Source organism: Eublepharis macularius, chromosome 1 (genome assembly GCF_028583425.1).
Source record: "Eublepharis macularius isolate TG4126 chromosome 1, MPM_Emac_v1.0, whole genome shotgun sequence".
Classification (NCBI taxonomy): domain Eukaryota; kingdom Metazoa; phylum Chordata; class Lepidosauria; order Squamata; family Eublepharidae; genus Eublepharis; species Eublepharis macularius.
This window is the reverse complement of record NC_072790.1, coordinates 114,243,461-114,262,963: the sequence shown is the minus strand read 5'-3', so window position 1 is coordinate 114,262,963 and position 19,503 is coordinate 114,243,461. Positions and strand designations below refer to the sequence as shown.

At 43.2% G+C, this 19,503-nt stretch overlaps 1 protein-coding gene across 8 annotated transcripts in view; it reads left to right on the top strand.

Annotated features, from left to right (window-relative positions):
- The window catches only part of EPB41L2 (erythrocyte membrane protein band 4.1 like 2), a 176,037-nt gene that overhangs the window by 148,917 nt on the left and 7,617 nt on the right, over nucleotides 1–19,503 (top strand). For 3 of the 8 annotated variants that reach the window (XM_054976410.1, XM_054976547.1, XM_054976481.1), the window contains exons 15-17: nucleotides 16,805–16,858; nucleotides 17,059–17,598; nucleotides 19,211–19,333. In XM_054976410.1, coding sequence (XP_054832385.1) covers nucleotides 16,805–16,858; nucleotides 17,059–17,598; nucleotides 19,211–19,333 — 717 coding nt within the window. Of the gene's footprint in view, nucleotides 1–14,575; nucleotides 14,744–16,804; nucleotides 16,859–17,058; nucleotides 17,599–19,210; nucleotides 19,334–19,503 lie in introns of all 8 variants that reach the window. The other 5 variants (XM_054976681.1, XM_054976615.1, XM_054976898.1 and 2 more) reach the window with 4 other exon arrangements.

Here is a 19,503-nt window from a genome sequence, read left to right as displayed (position 1 = left end):
AAGTTTCCAGGTATTTTTAAGGATTAGCATATTTTTAAAGAGTTCGGTACTATTAACAAGCCATTCAGTGATGTGAGTATAGACACATTAAATATAGATTATGTCTTGCATACGGGATGGCTAATACAGACTTGATTCTTTAGAACTTGTAGATACATTCTGTTGAATTAAATTCACTAGTGAGTATCTGCTCATAATCTTGCAAACTCAGACACAGTAAGCACATGGTGATTCTTCACATATGACAATGTACTTTTTCCTACACTTAAATGTGTTCAAAAAGTGTATGAAATGCTTCTGAGTATGCCAGTAAAGCAAGAGTTTTACTGAGCAGTTATTACGCAGAAATCATTGCATGGTGCATTAATCTTTTTAACATTGTGTATGTGTGTTAGTGATGTGGACTTTCCATGTACATTCATGCACATTTTACAGAAGGGGTTGGATATTCTCAGTTGTATTTTGCTTTCATGTTTTTTGTTCATGTTTGCCTCTTTCGTTCCCTCTTAATTTTTTTTTTTTTTGCTTTGAAAAAATTACAAAAGGCAACTTACAAAAGGACACATAAAAGGAAATTTGGAATGAGAGTGGGCTTCAAGGCTCAGGGGTCATCAACAGAACACAAGAAAATTAGACTATCTAAAGTCTTCCACTTTTGGTTATGGTCTGTGTCGGTTACATTTGCTTTGATAAGCACTGCCAAACTGCTGTTCTTAATCTTAACTCTTATAGTGCTTATGCCACACTCATTTAATAGTTAATAGAATCATAAAACTGATGACATCCATTGAAACTATTTTGTAGCTCAGAAGTATTGAAAAATAGAGATCCTTCTAATTGTTCAGTTGCAGAGATGTCTCAACAACTGCTGATGCTGTAACTCTTCACTTGATATAGATATGTTAAAGTTTAAAAAGGCACTGTCTGGTACATAAAATCTTACATCAGTATTGCCAAGCCAGATGTGACAAAGTTATCCAGCCTCAGGGCAATGGCTACTTGTCTGCTTAGTCCACCCCCACCCCCACCCCCGCAGTGTTAGAGCCCTATGAGAACTATGCTTGCTTTGAGTATTCTCAGTGTAAGGTTGTCCAGTGTTCATTCAGATGTGTCCAAATCCCATTAGATGGCTCAGTATAAAATGTAGTGCCTTCAGCTCTTGTTTATTCTGTGTAAGAGTTGTAAGATCAGTCATTTTTTCCATGTGACACAGATCTCAAGAGCCAACTTCAAGTGTTATCTTAATTTTATAAGTTTGTTCCTAGCATCAGAGAGCCTAATAAGAGAGAATCTTGTGTTTCCAGTGTGATGCAAGAAAGCTGCTGTGTTCTTTAGAGATGATTCCAGGGCATAATTAGCTTTGACATTTTCTTATGTAAGTTAGTTTTTATCTGATATATCAGTACTGTTTACTGTTAGCTTCAGGTCCTTAAAGCTACCTATGCTACTGAAAAATGTTTTGTAATTTGCAGTGTAATGATCTCTTAACTAATGAGGTGTATGTCAGTCCCACACCTATGCTTTTCTTCATACTGTGACAGTTGACCACGATGCTGAATCATGTTCCTATTTAGGATAAAAGAGAAAAAAAAACCTAAATGACACCAGGCCCAGAAAATTGTCCTGATGTTCCTGTTATCCAAAGCTCAGTCGCTTTGAGAAAGCTGATCAGTGCTCCATGGTAGTCATCATGCATTGTCAGTATGAATCTGTGGTTCCAAAATTTCTAGTTTGAACGGAGCCAAGTCATGTCCTATATACAGGCACATAGGGATAAATAAATTCCAGGTCTTGCATAGGAGAAACATACCTGCTAGGGAATAGAGATGTGAAATTTCTGGAAATTTTAAAGTGATAGGAGAAAAAGAGCTTTGTTTAGGAGGGAAATATAAAAGTTTGGGAAAAATTAAAACATACACAATACTTAATTTCTTCTCAAACATAAGCTTATGTTACTGTTTTAACAACACAGAAAGCATTTATAACTTAATATATAAAATTGAAATATATGGTTCAATTACAAAATTTAAAAGTACACATTTCTTAAGTTTTCTATGAGGAAAACTTCAAATACACCCAGTGTTAAAGAAGAACAGAGAGAAAGAGCTGCAGACTGCTGGTATCTTACCACATATTTCTTAATTTTTGTCACCTGAGAGGTAGGAAAAAAGTAAAAGTTAAAAATAACAATTTTTGTAGTAAACAAGTATGATACTGTTTGGACAGCATCATACACTCACAATGGAGCTAGCATATTTTTTGGGCATTAGGTTAAACTTTATAATGTTAAAAGCATTGAACTACTTGGTAGTGTCTATTATAGCATATTGTGGATAAAAATTTTTTTTTAATTTTGTGTCATTTATAGTCTGTTTTTCTCACTGAAACTCAGGGTGGATTACATAGTGTGAGATTAGTACAATCAATATCAAGGACATTTCCATAAACAATAACATAGGGTAAATAAATACAAGTTTACAAAGACATAGTATTAGCAAGAATCCAATACAGAGTTGGAGAGATGTTGCAACAGAGATAAGCAATTCTAGGACTGATATTAGAAACACATAAATATCCAGTAGGATCATACTTGAAGCAGAGGTAGCACATAGGAGAACATACTTAAAGCAACAGATAGGACATAAGGCAACATAGTGGTGAAGATCGTGGTCCCTAACTCATTAATGAAGTATCTGAGACTTCCTCCCTACAATACAGCCCTCCTATCTGAGCAAAAAGCCCTTTTGAATAATTCAATTTTGTATTGTTTGTGGAAAGCCAGGAGGGTGGGGTCTCTCCTGATCTCCTCAGACATGCCATTTCATAGGGTAGGGGCCACCACAAAGAATGTGCATGTATGGGCAGCTATTTATTTTGGCCATGTGCAAGGTGGCACCTGCAGGAAACTCTGTTCAGATGAACAAAGCTGCCGGGGAGGAACATAGGAGAAGAGGCAGTCCAGTTACATTTAAGAAATTATATGCTGTAAAATATTACATATATCTACAGTATACAAATGAATTATCATTCTTTGATGCTGTAGATAGCCTTTAAAAATTTCTCAGTCTTTTACAGTGCTTACTAAATTTTTCTGTCACAAAATATTAAGAAGATTCAGGGGAGAGTCCCCCCCCCCCCGAGTCTTCACATTGCTAGTAGAGGCCGCCCTAATTCTAGAAAACAATTCAGTTCACCTGCTACATGTACAGCATTCTTTGTGACAGAAATCCTAAAAAAATACTCAGTCTTTAACAAGAACATCATTTGGCAGAAGATCCTTCAGGAATAATCATATGATTGGCAGTTTAATTCTAAGGATGCCTGTTCTGCTATACCCTACATATGGCTTGACCAGGGATCCCTGGCTTTTTCAAGCCTGAGGGTACCTTTTGAATTCTGACTCAGGGTGATGGGTGCAATCACAAAATGGTTGCCCCAAGAGGCAGAGCCAGCCACAAAACATCAGAGTGTGAGGTCATGCATAACTCTAGCAGTAACTGTTTAACATTTCAGGCTGAAACTCTAACAGGATGCCTTTTAAAATGAATATATTGTTTAATTATTATTATTTTTTTGTATACACACAACTTTCCTGTTATCGTGCAGTGAAGGTCCTTGTGCTGTGGTGCTAGAGCTGCTGAAGCAACTTTTACAAAATCTGCATAGTTAATCTCCAGTGGCCAGTCAGAAGCCCTAGGTGAAAACCCTACCTGATCCAGCCCACTTTCTAAAAACTCTTGGTGGATGCCATCGGCACCACGTTTAGGAACCTCTGGGTTAAAGCAAGATTATAAACTTCAGTATAAATCTTTTCCAGCACTTTCAGAGCAAGGAGCAAAACTCTGGTACAAGCAGGCCTAAAAATATTCCAGGCAGGGTTGTCAGGCCCACACTGGCCAGCAGGAGGAAAATGGGGGGAAACAGAGACAACTTACCCACTGCCACAGGATCTTGCTGGTGACATAATAATGTCATCTCTGTTGTGCCCGGAAGTGACATCATGTCGGCAGTGAATCCATGGATTTTGAGCAAAAACCATAATGGTTCTGGCATGCTCACCACACGATGATGTTGCTTCTGGAAGGGACTAGGGCCTGCAGCAGCTGGTAAATCCCACCCACACCCAGTCTCCCCCGACCCCCTGAAGGGAAAATAGCTTATATCCCTACTGTTTTTCTGCAAGCCTTTGGTCCTGTTGAAAGCCGAGACACATTTTAGTTCAGTAAAATATTCCAAAGAATTCTATCTTGTCATATTTGTTAACTCGCTAAAGAGAAAATTTTTTGATATAATTATGTGCGTATTATGTGCCGTCAAGTCGCCTCTGACCTATGGCAACCCTATGAATGAAAGACCTCCAAAACATCCTATCATTAACAGATGTGCTCAGATTTTGCAAACTGGACGACATCACTTTTTTATTGAGTCAAGCCATCTCATTTTACGTCTTCCTCTTTTCCTACTGCCTTCTGCTTTTCCTAGCATTATTGATTTTTCCATTATATCTTGCCATATTTGTTAACTTGCTAAAGAGAATTTTTTTGGATATAATGCATTCTCTTTATTCAACGCAACTCTTTGGAGTCACCACTACAGAAAATTGATTTAGTCATTATATGCATTAGAGATCACTGTAAAAGATTCTAGATCGTCGTCGTCCTTCTATGCAGCCCCACATTGGGACTGCGCAGGCGCAGGCCAGCCGCGGAAAAGATTTTTCTAGCTTTTAGAGATGTGAAGGGGACGTTCGGATCCACCGCACATGCGCGCCGGTGTTCCCGCCAATTTTGAATGTATATATATCCGAACGTCCCCGGCATTCCCTCAGTTCCTTTTTCGCCGCCGTCAAAAAGGTTCTTTTTGTCTAGCGTTATTTGTCTCTCAGCGTCTCTTCGGAGTTTCTTCATCGTTTTCCTGTGCTGTTCGGTATTTTCCTGTGTCCATCTGTCGGGAGATACCATTCGAAATGTCTCAGACAGCTTTATTTAAGAAATGTCTGAAGTGCAGCACGAAGATGACCCACTCGGATGGCCATGAGCTCTGTCTCATCTGCCTGGGCAAGGGGCACGTTGTGGAGCATTGTGTGGTGTGTATGTCTTTCACCCCGAAAGCAAGGAGCGATCGGAAGGCCAGACTCCGTGCCTTCTTGTGGGATGCCAACCTTCTCCCCCCCAAGCCATCGGGTTCATCGGGAGATAGGCCCCGCTCCGCCGCTCCTTCGCCAGCACCGTCTCGAAAATCGCCGAAGCCGCTCCCCTCGGAACCGACGGGGCAACCCGTTCCGGAGGGCCGATCTGACTACGGTTCCGTGGATCGTCCTTCTAGCCGGAAGGCTAAGAAGCGTTCCTCATCGAAGCCGTCATCGAAGCCCTCGTCTAAAGCTTCGGCCACAGAGGCTTCTTCGGAGCCCCCGCCTAAAAAGGCCAAGGCCAAGTCGAAACCTAAGAGTCGTGCACCATCCCCGGCTCCGACTGTGCAGCCCGGTACGCCACCCAGACCGGTCCTGATTGATGACGATGTGGTGAGTCTTCATACCCCGTCACCTCCTTGTACGCCTCCTCCAACGGCATCGGAGGATTACGTGCCATTCCCGGAACCGTATCAGTCGTTCGAGCGTTCCCTGCTGTCCGCCCTGGCGCCTTCGGAGGCCTCCGTTCCGATGCAGTCTACCTCATCGGTTCTGGCGCCGTACCACTGGCCTGCTCCGGTGTCCGCTCCTCTACCTCCTTGGCAGCCTGTCCCGGGGATAGGGAACATGACCTCCTGGCAGGATTTTGTGGCCTGGTTCCAGCAGTCTGTGCCCTTCCTGCAACACCCTTCGGTTCCGCCGTCTTCCGTTCTGGCTCAACCGCTTGTGCAACCTGCGCCTGCTCCTCCTGCGGCTAGAGTGCAACTCCATCCCTCGGTTCCTGTGCCTTGTCCATCGGCTCCGGTCGGGCGCCCGGCTTCGGTTCCGACGCAGACCCCGGCGGAGTTTTCGGATTCCGAGGATGAAGAGGGCCTGGCTTCCCCGTCCGATTACTCCTCGGATGTGGCTTCTGACCCTTCCCCGGATGACACCGTGGGTGAGCTCCGTTCGTCGTCCCCAAATGACGACTACAGAATGTTCGCCGAACAGATGGTCAGGATGGCCGCTGCGCTGGAGATAGACGTTGCCTCCACGACCTCCGAGCCTAAGAGCAAGCTGCTGGAGGCGTTATATTCAGGGTCCCCCGCTTCGGTGGCGTTCCCTCCTGTGGAGGACTTTGTCGATAATGCTCTTGCGCTCTGGCAGACACCGGCATCCCTGCCGCCAACGGCAAAGAAGGTCGAAAAGTACTATCGCCTATTAGGGAAAAAAAAAGAAAGGTACTATCGCCTGAAGCAGGACGACTGCCTGTACCTTTTCTCTCACCCTAAGCCCTCTTCCATCGTGGCGGAGGAAGGTCAGGCTCGGTTCCGATACGGTTCCTCTTCGGCTCCGGCAGACCGGGAAGGCAGGAAGCTGGATGGCATAGGCAGGAAGCTCTACTCGTCCGCGTCCTTGGGGTTCCGTATAGCAGATTTCCAAGCTATAATGGGATCCTATAATTTATTCTTGTGGAAAAGGCTGTCCTCTTACCTCTCCGACCTCCCGGAGGATCGTCGCCACCTGGTTAAGGCCCTCCAGGCTGAGGCCATGAAGCTGTCAAAGCAACAGATGACAGCGGGCAAGGATGCCGCCGACTCTGCAGCGCGAGCAATGGCGACTTCGGTGGTCTTGCGTCGACACGCCTGGCTCCAGTCCACGGCCCTGCCACCAGAGAAGACGGCGAAGGTGGAGGATTTCCCGTTTGAGGGGCCCCAGCTCTTTTCGGAGAAAACAGATGAATCCCTCTCGCTGATGAAAAAGAACCAGCAAACGGCCAAGTCCTTGGGAGTCGCTCCTTCAGCTCAGCCGTCGGGCCCAAGGTATCGTTACGGTCGGTTCCGATCCTACCAGACCCCTTATCAGCCTTACCAGCAGCGTCAAGGGCGATTCTTCTCGGGCCAGTCCTATGGCCACCGATCCTACTCAGCCCAGCAGCGTCACTCTTCCAGGCGCTCCGGCCGGTCCAAGGGGAGACAGCAGCCCCCCTCGCCTAAACCATCGACCTCCGTGCAGAAGCCTTCTGTCTTCTGACTAAGCCTGGACGCTCCCCAGTTGGCCTCCAAGGGCACTCTCGCTACTGCCCGGTTCTTGGACAGGCTTCAGCCTTTTTTGCCCTGTTGGCAGCTTGTTACTTCTGGCACTTGGGTCCTGTCTATTGTGACCCATGGTTACAAATTGTTGTTTTCTGATGCACCTCCCCTTTCTCTCCCTCCCCGTTGTTCTCCATGTTGGAATGTTGTTTTACACAATAATGTTATGGAGTTGGTGAACAAAGGTGCTGTCCGGGTGGTCAATGTCGCTGCTTCCCCTTGGGGATTCTACTCGAGATACTTTCTCGTAGATAAGAAGGATGGAGGGTCCTGGCCCATTTTGGACCTTAGGGGCCTCAACAGTTATTTGAAGGTTGAGAAGTTTCGAATGCTGACCCTGACAAGGGTCATAGAGCTCTTGGAAGCAGGCATCTGGCTAGCCATTCTGGACTTGAAAGACGCCTACTTCCACATCTCCATCTTTGAGGGCCACAGAAAGTATCTGCGGTTTGTCTATGGGGATTCTGTATATGAATATACAGTGTTGCCTTTGGGGCTGGCCTCTGCACCCAGGGTTTTCACGGAGTGCATGGCCACCGTGGTGGCGTATCTACGGTCCAGGGGATGCTTTATCTACCCTTACCTGGATGACTGGCTCCTGGTGGGACCCTCAGCTGACTCTCTCCGGGACCATATTGCCCTCACCTTATCTGTGATAGCGAGGTTGGGCTTGGTGGTTAATGCGGATAAGTCTATCTTAACTCCGGGCACAGCCATTAAATTTATAGGGGTCCATTTCGACTCGCCACGGGGCAGGGCCTACTTACCCCCGGATCGCTTGACCAGGCTTTCCTCCCTAGCCCGTCACTTCATGCACAACCGTTTTCAAACTGCCCTCCTAATTCAAACACTGCTAGGCCTTATGGCCTCCTCCACAGGGGTGGTTTTTTCGCACGCCTGCATATGAGGCCTCTGCAAAACTGGTTCGTCCGGAGGTACAACCCCCTCACTATGGGCCAGCGTCAGAAGTTCTCCATCCCCAGGGTGGTCCAGCGTTCCTTGGCCTGGTGGACTGTCCCTGAGAACTTGTCTGAAGGTTGTCCTTTTGGCCCTTTCCTGGCGGAGGTCACCGTCTTTACTGACGCCTCCAACTTGGGATGGGGAGGGCGCTGTGGGCAGCTCTCAGCCCAAGGCATCTGGTCCCCAACTGAAGCGACCATGCACATTAACCTCTTAGAGCTTAGAGCGATCCGTTACTCCCTTGCTTCTTTTGCAGATGTCATTCGGAACAGGAGGGTTCAGGTCCTGTCGGATAATACCACAGCCTGCTATTACCTCAACAAGCAGGGAGGAACGGTCTCGCTCAAGCTCTGCAGGGAAGCAACGACTCTCTGGAAATGGGCCGTGGTCAACAACGTCCTTCCCAGGGCCGTGCACATTGCCGGGGAGCTCAACACCGCAGTAGACACGCTGAGCAGGGTATTTCTGCCTCAACACGAGTGGTCCCTCAACAGGGCTTACCTCCACCAAGTCTTTCGCATGTGGGGTACACCACTCATCGACCTCTTTGCCACGGCCCACAACAAGCAGGCTCCGCTGTTCTCCTCCCGGGCCGGTATTGGCCCTCACTCCCTAGGGGATGCCTTCCAGATACCCTGGTCCCCAGAGCTATTTTATGCCTTCCCGCCCTTCTTGCTCATGCACAAGGTCCTCTCCAGGGTCAGGGCCTTCAACACCCACTGTATCCTGATTGCCCCACAGTGGCCTCGCCAGGATTGGTTCCCTCTCTTGCTCTCCCTGTCATGGGGACGATGCCAAGCGCTGCCACCGGCCCCGGACCTATTAATCAGGGACGGGGTCAGGCACCACAATGTGGCAGTTCTGAGTCTGGCTGCCTGGCTCCTGTGCGCTCCGGAGTAGGCCTCTCCTCAGAGGTTCTTAAGGTCATTCTGAATGCCCGGAAGCTATCAACCAGGTTATCCTACCAAAGGAAGTGGTCGCGTTTTTCCAGGTGGTTGGCCCCAAAAGGGGTTTCTCCCTTTGATTGCCCCTTACCTATCGTTCTGGACTACCTCCTGGATTTGTGCTCACAGGGTCTTGCCTTCTCGAGCATTAAGGTACACATGGCTGTGATCTCTGCTTTCCATGAGCAGATTGATGGGAAGACCGTTTTTACTCACTGGCTTTCCAAGCAGTACCTAAAGGGCCTGTTCAAGACCTTCCCTCCTAGGGCCCCGCCGATTCCTCAGTGGAGTCTGTCCCTGGTTCTCTCCCAGCTGATGCTCCGGCCCTTTGAGCCCCTGTCCACCTGTCCCTTACCTTTGCTCACACAAAAGGTAGCCTTTCTGGTGGCAATCACGTCCTCTAGACGTGTTGGGGAGCTGTCTGCCCTGCGGTGTGACCCTCCCTTCCTGCAGTTTTTCCCTAGTACGGTCATTCTCCACACTAGCATGGAGTTTCTACCCAAGGTGGTCTCCAAATTTCTCCTGCAGCAAAAGGTGTTCCTCCCTTCCTTCTTTCCGACACCCTCGTCCCCAGGGGAATGGGCACTACACACATTGGATGTAAAACGTGCTTTATTGTTTTATTTACATCGCACCAAATGTTTCAGGAAATCTCCTGCCCTGTTTTTGTGTTACTCTGGCCCTCGCAAGGGCTCACCTGCTTCTGCCCAGTCCATCTCTCGCTGGATTGTGTCTACAATTAAACTTTGTTATCAGCAAGCTGGAGTCCAGTGCCCCTTGTTGGTTACTGCTCATTCCACTCGAGCGCAAGCTGCTTCTGCTGCCTTCCTGTGAGGAGTGCAGCTCCGGGACGTCTGCCAAGCTGCGACGTGGTCCACTGCAGACACTTTTATCAAACACTATTCTGTGGACGTGAATGCACGGCGTGAATCAGCTGTTGGCATGGCTGTCCTGCATTCTTTGTTCAAGTAGACACTCACACCCGCCCCCATTGGTGAGATGCTAGTTATTCTCCCAATGTGGGGCTGCACAGAAGGACGACGACGATAAACAGGGTTTCTCACCTGTAACTGTTGATCATCGAGTCTCTTCTGTGCAGACACACATTCCCTCCCACCTACCCCGTTGTGAGTGCTTGGTTAACTGAGTTTTTCTCCGGCAGCTCAGGTGAACTGAGGGAATGCCGGGGACATTCGGATATATATACATTCAAAATTGGCGGGAACACCGGTGCGCATGCGCGGTGGATCCGAACGGCCCCTTCACATCTCTAAAAGCTAGAAAAATCTTTTCCGCGGCTGGCCTGCGCCTGTGCAGTCCCAATGTGTGTCTGCACAGAAGAGACTCGACGATCAACAGTTACAGGTGAGAAAGCCTGTTTTTCTCTACAATTTTTCGGTTTTACTACCATGGCTTTTAAAAACATTTTTGTCATTAAAAGGTTTAATGTCTTTTTAGCTCTGTGTTTGCTTTTGCTGTGCTTATACTCAGGGCTTTTTTTCTGACAGTATGTGCCACTACGTAGTACTGGCACCCCTTTCTGTAGTACCGGCATCTCTTTCAGTTGATGGGCTTGGGCCCCAATGTGACAAACATCATGAGTTCCAGCATCTCTTGGGGGGGGGAGCAGTGTTTATACTGGTTATATAGAAGCCGTTTTTGTTGCCCCCCTTCCTCCTTATGATAGACATTGTATTGGATTCAGCAGTGCACGTGGAGAGGGCACTGTCAGTCATGTATTCTTCTCACCATCAGACCCTTCTGAGCCAAGGAAGGTTGATGCCTCATGTTATAGTACCAATGTGGATTAATAACCATGTGAATCAGGGCGCTATAAGTGTTGAAGGAGAAAACGGACAACATTTTGTCCCCTTCTTCCTCTTTAGGGCAGTCTCTATGACCCAGACTAATACTCCAAGAATCTACTTTCTTAGAGTCAGGCTGCTGAGGGGGGAATAGATGGCAGGAAAGATTTTGTGATCTTTATGCCCATGATAATTAGAACCATCTTGCTGGCTAATGTTTAATGTCATTTCGGTGTGTTCACAGGAATGTGATACCTAAATTTTGTTACTACTTGGAGGAAATACTGTTATATTACCTTTCCTAAATGTATTGTTCATCAAAAATCAATAAGCCAGTCTAAGATTTTTTTAAAAAGAGATCTTGAGTAAAGATTTCAAATTAGTATCACTCAGCACAGCATATGAGACTTACTAGTTACAAAAATCTCTATTTAACTTGGGAAAGGGGGAGATTTCCCTCTAATTTAAAAGTTAATTTACAAGTTTAATTGCAGTGTCCAAAGATATTGTGCAGTAAGTAGTTATATTGGTTAAGTAATATTTATATATTATGGTTTAGAGTTCCACTTACAGAACTGAATAGAAAATGTTTCTTGTATGAGGTTAAAGGACATTGCAATGGAAGCACAGACAAAATACCAACAAAGTGCAACAAAATTATAATGCTAAAACTACATTAAAGCATATTAAATCATACAGCACCTTCATTATATGCTAATAAAGGAATCTCAGCCACTAAACACAGCTCTATCCTATATTTTCTTAGCTGCCAGGGGGAACTGTGCCACTTTATAAGAAACGTAACTGATTTGAGTTGGAAAGAAGGAAAATTAATTTTTCCACCACAGGAGAGGAATCTATAGCTTTTAAGATGTTCGTAAAAAAGTTATGTCTAGACTCTAAACACAAAAGACAGAACAAAATATAGTGTGGAAGGTCTTCTGGGGCTGAATCTCCACAAATGCATATGTGTGCAGTAATTGGCTTGTGTATAACAACCATCTAGAATGGCAGAAGACATGGTTTGAAACTGTACACAAGTTAAAACCATTCTGAGACTGAGGAAAGTGATGTTGGTCAGATAATAAGCTCTGACATGGTTCTTTTAGAACAATTTGAACCAGGGAGAAATTTGGCACTAAGCAAGGGGTAGTGGAGATTTCACTTGAAAGTAGAAATGAATTTTAAAATCTGCCACGTTACTAAGCAGCAAGTTTGGAATCTACACTAACAAAAGCAGTATTGTGAAAACAGTTATGTCGATTAACAAATGTGATTCTGGCATTTTGTGTGTATCTTAAAGCCTAGAATGTAATTTTTTAAAAGTCCTTTTCAAGAATTTCAGATGGTGTGATACAAGAATGAGGTCATTTTTTGTTCTATTAATCTTTGTGCTAGAAAGTTTTAAAATAAATATTTAAGGGATTTGTTGCAAGTTGTTGAGGAATTTGTTAATGATTCGGTGCTTTGCCTTACAGTGATGTAGGCAAAGGAAAATGATTTTTTTATTGGCAATAGTAGTATTAGAACAGATTCAGTCTCTAGGTTATCTCTTCTGTAGAATTCTGATTCAAAATAAGTGGCCACCTTCTCACTTCGCTTCTTTTCACTCATCTGTGCATACATGTGTATGTCTATACACACACATTCTGTGTGATGTTAGCTATCAATATAATAGCAATATAAAAAAATTCATGCTTTTCATCATTGTTATAAAGTAGACTTGTAAGATATATATAGAATACTCTTAAACAGAGACAGAATTATCACCATTTTATATGTCTTGCTTTCACTTAACTTGGTAGAAAGTAGGTAGTTAGCCTTTTTTAAACAGTCTGAACAGAAGAGTATGAAGCCTTATTAGAACTAGGGGTGTGTGCAGGGCCAGGTCGCTTCGAAAAATTCGGGAATACCATAATTCTGAAGCGGCAAGCGACTTTGGAATTATAGTATTTTACTCGCTTCGGTATGCTCCATAAATATTCGGAGCATACTGAAGCGAGTCCCCCCCACCTCCCCCCACCCCCTGGGGCAACCCCTCCACCCCCCACCTACCTTGCGCTGGAGGGAGAGGGGGAGGGGGATTAGCTGAGCGGCGGCATCGCTCGGCAGCGGTGCTCGTTGTCATCGTTGCTCAGCTGCCGTGGTGTCACTTGGCCTCAGCGGCCACCACCACCACTGTGTCACTTGGCCTCGGCAACGTCGCTCGGCCTCGGCAGCGGCAGCCACAGCAGCGGCGCTCGGCGGCAGCAGCTTTGCTGCTGCTTGGCGGTGACCGCCGCAGCGGCGTTGCTCAGCGGTGGCTGCCGCGGTGTGCAGTTGCAGCGGCACTTGGCGGAAGCCTGGAGCCAGCTGGCTCCTCTGCTGCTGCACCACCTACTGCCACACCGCCTCCGCTGCCCCGCGGACGGCAGGGAGGGCCGGAGCTACTGCCGATGGCGGGGCCAAGGTAAGTGGGAGTGGGGGCTGTTTTTGATGGTGTTTAAAGGGCCCCACCTCTGCTTGCAAGCAGCGGCGGGGCCCTTTAAACTAAGCCCCAGAGTTTTCTGAGGCATTCCGAATGCTTCGGAAAGCTTTGATTCAGGATTTCCAAATCGGGGCCAGCATGTTGGCCCCGATCTAGAAATCTCAAATCTTTACGGATCGAGTCCAATTCGGAAGTTTTTCCCAAATTGAATATCCAAACCACACATCCCTAATTAGAACTACTATATTAGCTTTTGGGTTAGAATATTTTTTTTCAGGAAGAGGTTATTTGATGTTACTATGAAGGCAGCACTTTGGTTTTAGAACTTCTGTATTTGAGAATGAGATTATCTCAAAATAAATAAAGTATCTTTAAAAGATAATTGCTGTATGTTGTATGCATACTATATGCATATGCTGTATGCATGCAGCTCCTTTTTAAAAAAAGCTTTCATATGTCTTTTACCAGTGGTGATTTTTGGGGTATTAGAAGACATTATATGTTGAAGCATACTGAAATAACTTTGCAGCTGTTAAGAGGAGTTTGTTTTTTATTTAGAAGGTTGAGGTGTTTGTTTCACGCGTGCATTAGAAGCCTGTTAAGAAAAGCAGCCTTAGGGGGAGTGATGGGGGGGAGGGTAATCAATTTCTGCCACAACTTGCTTGCCTACCACCATAGTACTGTTAAAAATGTTAACCTCTAAACTTGAATTTTGTGCCATGTTAGTTAAAAGCCATGGAAGAAGAGATCGTAGGCTAATGTACACATTTGCATGTAACGTGTAATTATTCTGAAGTAAGCCCATGAAGTTAAACAGAATTAAGTTTAAATAAGCTGTCTAAGTGCCCCTTCTTTTCAGAATGTAACAATGGGTATGGAAGAGGAAAAAAGAGGAAAAAAATAACCTAGTTCTAATAGCTATGTATGGAATACATTTTGAGCTTTAATGTAGTTTTAGTTTAAAATAAAAGCAATAACATAAGCAAGAATTGTAATTTCAAATTTTTGTTAGTTGTTAAATCATTCTGACATAAGTAGAATGTGAGCTGTAGAGAAACACGTTTGTATGTACTCTTTATGTTTTCCCCACCTCCATGTCTGTTGATTCCTTTCTTGCTTGATGCTTCCTTTCTTTTGTAGGTCACTGCTGTTTTGTCTTCTGCTGTTAATTTGTTGCTTCCATTTTCTAACTTGTCTAGAGCCTAGAAGAGGAGATAGCATCAATTTTATTTAGTAAAGAGAGTTTTTCCAGTAGTATGAAAACTGCCTTCGCTTCAGCTACCTTGTGGACAGCAGAGGGCACTGTTGTGAAAGATAATGTACCTTCTGAAAAGCTTTCTGCTTCACCCTTCTCTCAGCTGCCTGAGGTGCTTTTCCACGTTTACTTTTTTCAGCATAAAGCTATATATGGAAAAAGGAACATTCATTAAGATGTCAAATAATATATGCATTGTGTCTGATCATTAAAGCATATAGGCTGAAATTAGGACAAAAGAAAAAAAAGAAAGAAATGTGGGTCTGGTTTAAAGCTTCATGGATGTTCAGAAACAGCTCCTGCTTAGAGCTTTCTGTCTTTATCTCTTCACTGTTGGAAGCAGTGCTACTCATGCAGTGGGAATGGATAGCTAGATGTAAGCACTGGTGATATTGTACTGTTTAATGTTCTCAATAGCTAGAGGGAAAGTTTTATTTGAAGTGAAAAGCTAGATAAAACCATCTCACCACAAGTTTTTTAGAGGTAGATTTTCAAAAACAATGCAGTTGTGAATTTTCAAATATCTATCAATTAAATCTGAATTGAATTTTACATGTCAGTTGGTGTAACCAAAATTAAGTCACAGATGCTGTGCTGAATTTAATTAAAGCTGTTACAGTTTATTCATAGTGTCACTATATGAATGTGCAATTTCATCGTTTTTAAAATCCACATTAAACCATAGACAATCTTTAAAATCTAGTATCATTTTTGAGGTTCTGACAACATAGTAAATCTTCAATATACTGATACTGTTACTTATATATTTATATAGTAGTTTTGTGTCTTATTTTGAGACCTGTCACACTCCTACGGGCAAGATTCAGATTTCATCACATACGCATAACTAAGATAACAATGTATGCTATAAGTGTGAAAGGCATTTCATTAGAACATTTGGTATCTGTAATACAAAAACATTTTGGAAAGCTTGTAGTGATCCCTCTGACAGGAAAAAGTATAGAACAGAAGGAGCTCATGGTGGCAGATCTTTCCTGACTTCCCTTTCTAATGGATGAGGGTAACGTTGCCTAATTAAGGCCTTCCTCATACTGTGATGCATTTTGTTTGACACACTGCAAACAATTTTCAGGGGGCTGATGTGGGAGTAGGAAAACTGAAGATGTGCCTCCACAAGCATCTACTTTTTCTTCTGTATGGTTCAGACCTAAATATTTTATTAAAATGAAATCTTAAGACCATCTAGATTATGACATTTTTACTTCTATTTAATGGATTCACTACAATGTTCTGTAAGAAGAGCTCTGCCTGCAGTGTATTTCTTTCCTGTCTCTGGGCTGCAGCCTGCTGAAAAACTGCTCCTGAGGGTTAGGGACTCATACAAAAACATGCATGAAGTTTCCTTGAACTGTCAGACCGTTGGTCTATCAAGGCCAGCATTTTCTACTCTTAACTGACAATGGCTGACAGGGGTCTCGTGGAGATTTTCCATATGAACTGTTACTTAAATCTTTAACTTGGAGACATGAGGGATTGAACCTGGGCCAAAGTATATCTTCTACCACCAAGCCCATAACTTCACCCAAGTCCTTCAGAACTGCATGAGGTGCAGCGCAGGAGTTTCCAATTTGAAAGGGAAATAAACAGAAATAATTCCCCTTGCATGAACAAATGGGTCTTCTTTTAGGGCAAGGGCCAGTACATTTGATTGATTTCACTCTTTTGATCTACGGTCCAGTGGATATTGGCCTTGAGTAGCCCTCTTTGACATTTTATTCTAAATACTGATAAAACACACAGCACCTTGCTTTTAAGAAAAATAGAATATTTGTTTTGGTGTCCAACTTATTCTGTGCCAAAGGCTGAGGGCAAGGGAGATAAGAACAGGTACAATTTTTAAAAAGGGAATAGAAATTAAAATTTTAAAACAACATGGTCACAATATGCTAGCCTATGTCAAAAAGATTGTGAAAATTACTGTGTTTTGGTGAGCCACAAAAAGCAGTAAGCTTGAAGGCCTTTGGTCTAATACTTCTTGTCTGTTTTCAGTGTGCCTTGCTGGGCATTTTACTTATGCTGCTTTAACATAACATTTCATAAATTTGTGAGTGTGCAGTCTGTCCCACTGTGCTGTTTGTGAAATGATAAAATGAGTCAACAAGTATAGACTCTCTTATTCATATATGTCTTCTGGTTGCTTTTCATTTCACAGAAATTGGTTCCCAAAACAGAAGGGCCTCTCACTGGAACCAGCAGGACTATTAAGGTTCTACTACTTTGCCATAGCCCATTTAACTTTCACATTTCAGAATCTTCATTCTTCTTTCCTTTTTTTCATTTAACTATTCCAGTCATCTTTTTGTTGTTCATGTGACTTGAGTCATCCATCATATAATTTTATGTTCATGATTTTATTTATTCATATGTTCTACTTCTTGTGTTTCCTCATCCATTTGTTTTGTGCAGAGTTCACATGAGACTCTGAATGTAGCGGAGAAGAAGCAGGCAGAGGTTGGGATAGAAGAGACAGTAGTCACAGATGATACCCAAAGGGGCAAATTACAAGTTATCTCTGGTGGGGAAACTCAGAAGATGAAGCATCTCTCAAAAAAGGATTCTTCCTCGTCATCAGACAGCAGCAGTAATGAAAGTGAAGATGAAGTAGAGTATCAGCCTCATCATCAAATGACTCCGGAAATCTTAAAAGAAGAGCTAGAAGAGAATGAAGATGTCAACGACAAAGAAGATCACAAGACACAAGAAGTAGAGTATCCAGAAATTTCACAAGAAGTCAGCCAGGTTAAAGTAACAATTGAGCATGCACAACCAACAGAAGCTTTGGTCCAGACAAATGATGTACCCACAAAGATATCTGGAGAGAAAAGCTTAATAAAATGGAATGAGCAAGACCCAGAAAAAGAGAGGGAGGAAGAACAGCTCAAACTAAATGGAGAGGCATCACATATTGACATTGATGTGTCACCACAAATAATTTGTTGCTCTGAGGTAAATGGTAGAAGAGGAGGGGACGCTAGATAAGACACTTTGTTTTAGGGATGGATATCTCTGCCTTTCTTCTTCTCTGTCCAGGTTCTAACAAAAATTCAGAACTGAAGGTGGGGAGAAAATAGTAAAATTCTACTTTCCGTCTTGTCTTCTGAATTTTTTTGGTAAATCTAGTAAACTCAACTCCTGGGACTCTACCACCATCTTACTTACTTTTTTCATGTTTTGCTTTTGTTTGCTGTGTTAATATGTTTGTCTTGTCTTGTTTGTTTTGTTAGTATTTATTCAAAATAAACTTGGAATTGCAGTTCTGAAGTAATATATATTGTATATGAGGTGATATCAAGATGCATCAGCTTAAGACCCTATGACTCATTTTCTCTTAATCCTTTTATCAGTAATAGAAGCTCTGCAGTTACAAGAGGAAAGGGCAGCTTTGACCAAGTCGTTCCAGTTACTGCAGCTGCCTATGTTGTGAGGCTTTTAATCCATGCAGGTTCCCCAACCCCCAGCCTTGGCTTTTCAGTGCTCACTGGTTGTTACTGAAGGAAGGATGTAAGCAAAGATCCATCTCCATCAGCTTCTTCCCCCTGTGCTGCATAGGATCTCAACCATCTTCATTATATTTTTCTTAAAAATCACTAATTTCTCTTTAACTTTTCCCTAGATACTTTATGAAATTGCTACCTAGATCTTGATACAGAAACACCTTTTTAAGTTTCTCATAATATGTATACATAGATGCTTTCAGGCTAGATTGCAGCAGAAGGATATAGATTTGTAAGCTTTGAACCTAGAAGAGTTGTAGCCTTAGCCAAGTTCTTCTTCCTTAATCTTGGGCATTCAAGCATTTGTTCTATTTTTTTCAAGGAGATGGTCATTCTATTAAACATCACCATTTAAAGTATATGATGGTTTGGGTTCTTCAGAACATTGCTTTTTGTTGGCCTCTTTCAGATACATAGGAGCAGGTTTTTCTTGATTGACTTAGTTTCAGAAATGCCAAATGTGATGATACATTAAAAAACCTAATAATTAATATTGGTTCAACTCCTCTTAAGAACTGTCTTGTATGTAACATATTTACAAGTCATAAAGTTCATATTATATGGTTACTCCAGTCATTAAGTTTGAGCAGCTATAATTTCTTGTGATTAACATTTATCGCAGATACATGTGATGGTGAGCTGTGGCCTCCAATTGTGGGTATATATCATTATAAACTGGCACAACATTGAACAGCTTTTTAAAAATGTAAAACATTGGATTCAGATAACAAGGAGCTGTAATCAGTTGTGACTACCATGTACATTAATGTGAGTGTATAGCTATTTTTAAACAGCACATGGCTCCCTACCACATCTGTATGGTTTAAAAGCGAATGGATGCTTCATGGGCTACAAAGTTAGTTGTATGTTGAGAGATTTATCTGCCATTCATATATTGTTCTGAGGAAGTAAAATTCATAGGCAGCTTGAACAATCTGGTAGGGTAATTTGCTGATTTATAATCAGAATGTTGAAAGGCTTGTGTGTTTGATAGCCTGCTAGATGCCATATGTTTTACCTTTATGACCTTTAAATTCATAGCCTTCTGTCTTTCTAAACACTAGCCTCCAGTGGTTAAAACTGAGATGGTGACCATTTCAGATGCTTCACAAAGAACTGAAATCTCCACTAAGGAAGTACCAATTGTTCAGACAGAGACTAAAACAATCACGTATGAATCCCCCCAGGTACAGATGTTGTATAATTTAGAATGACATTTTAGGTTACATCTTGAGCTAGGATAAGTTTTGTCTTACTTCTTTGAAAAATTATTTCTTATGATTATATTACTTATACTAGGACTCCAAAAGTATGGATTTACCTTTACTTTTGTGATTGTTATTGAAGTGTCAAATTG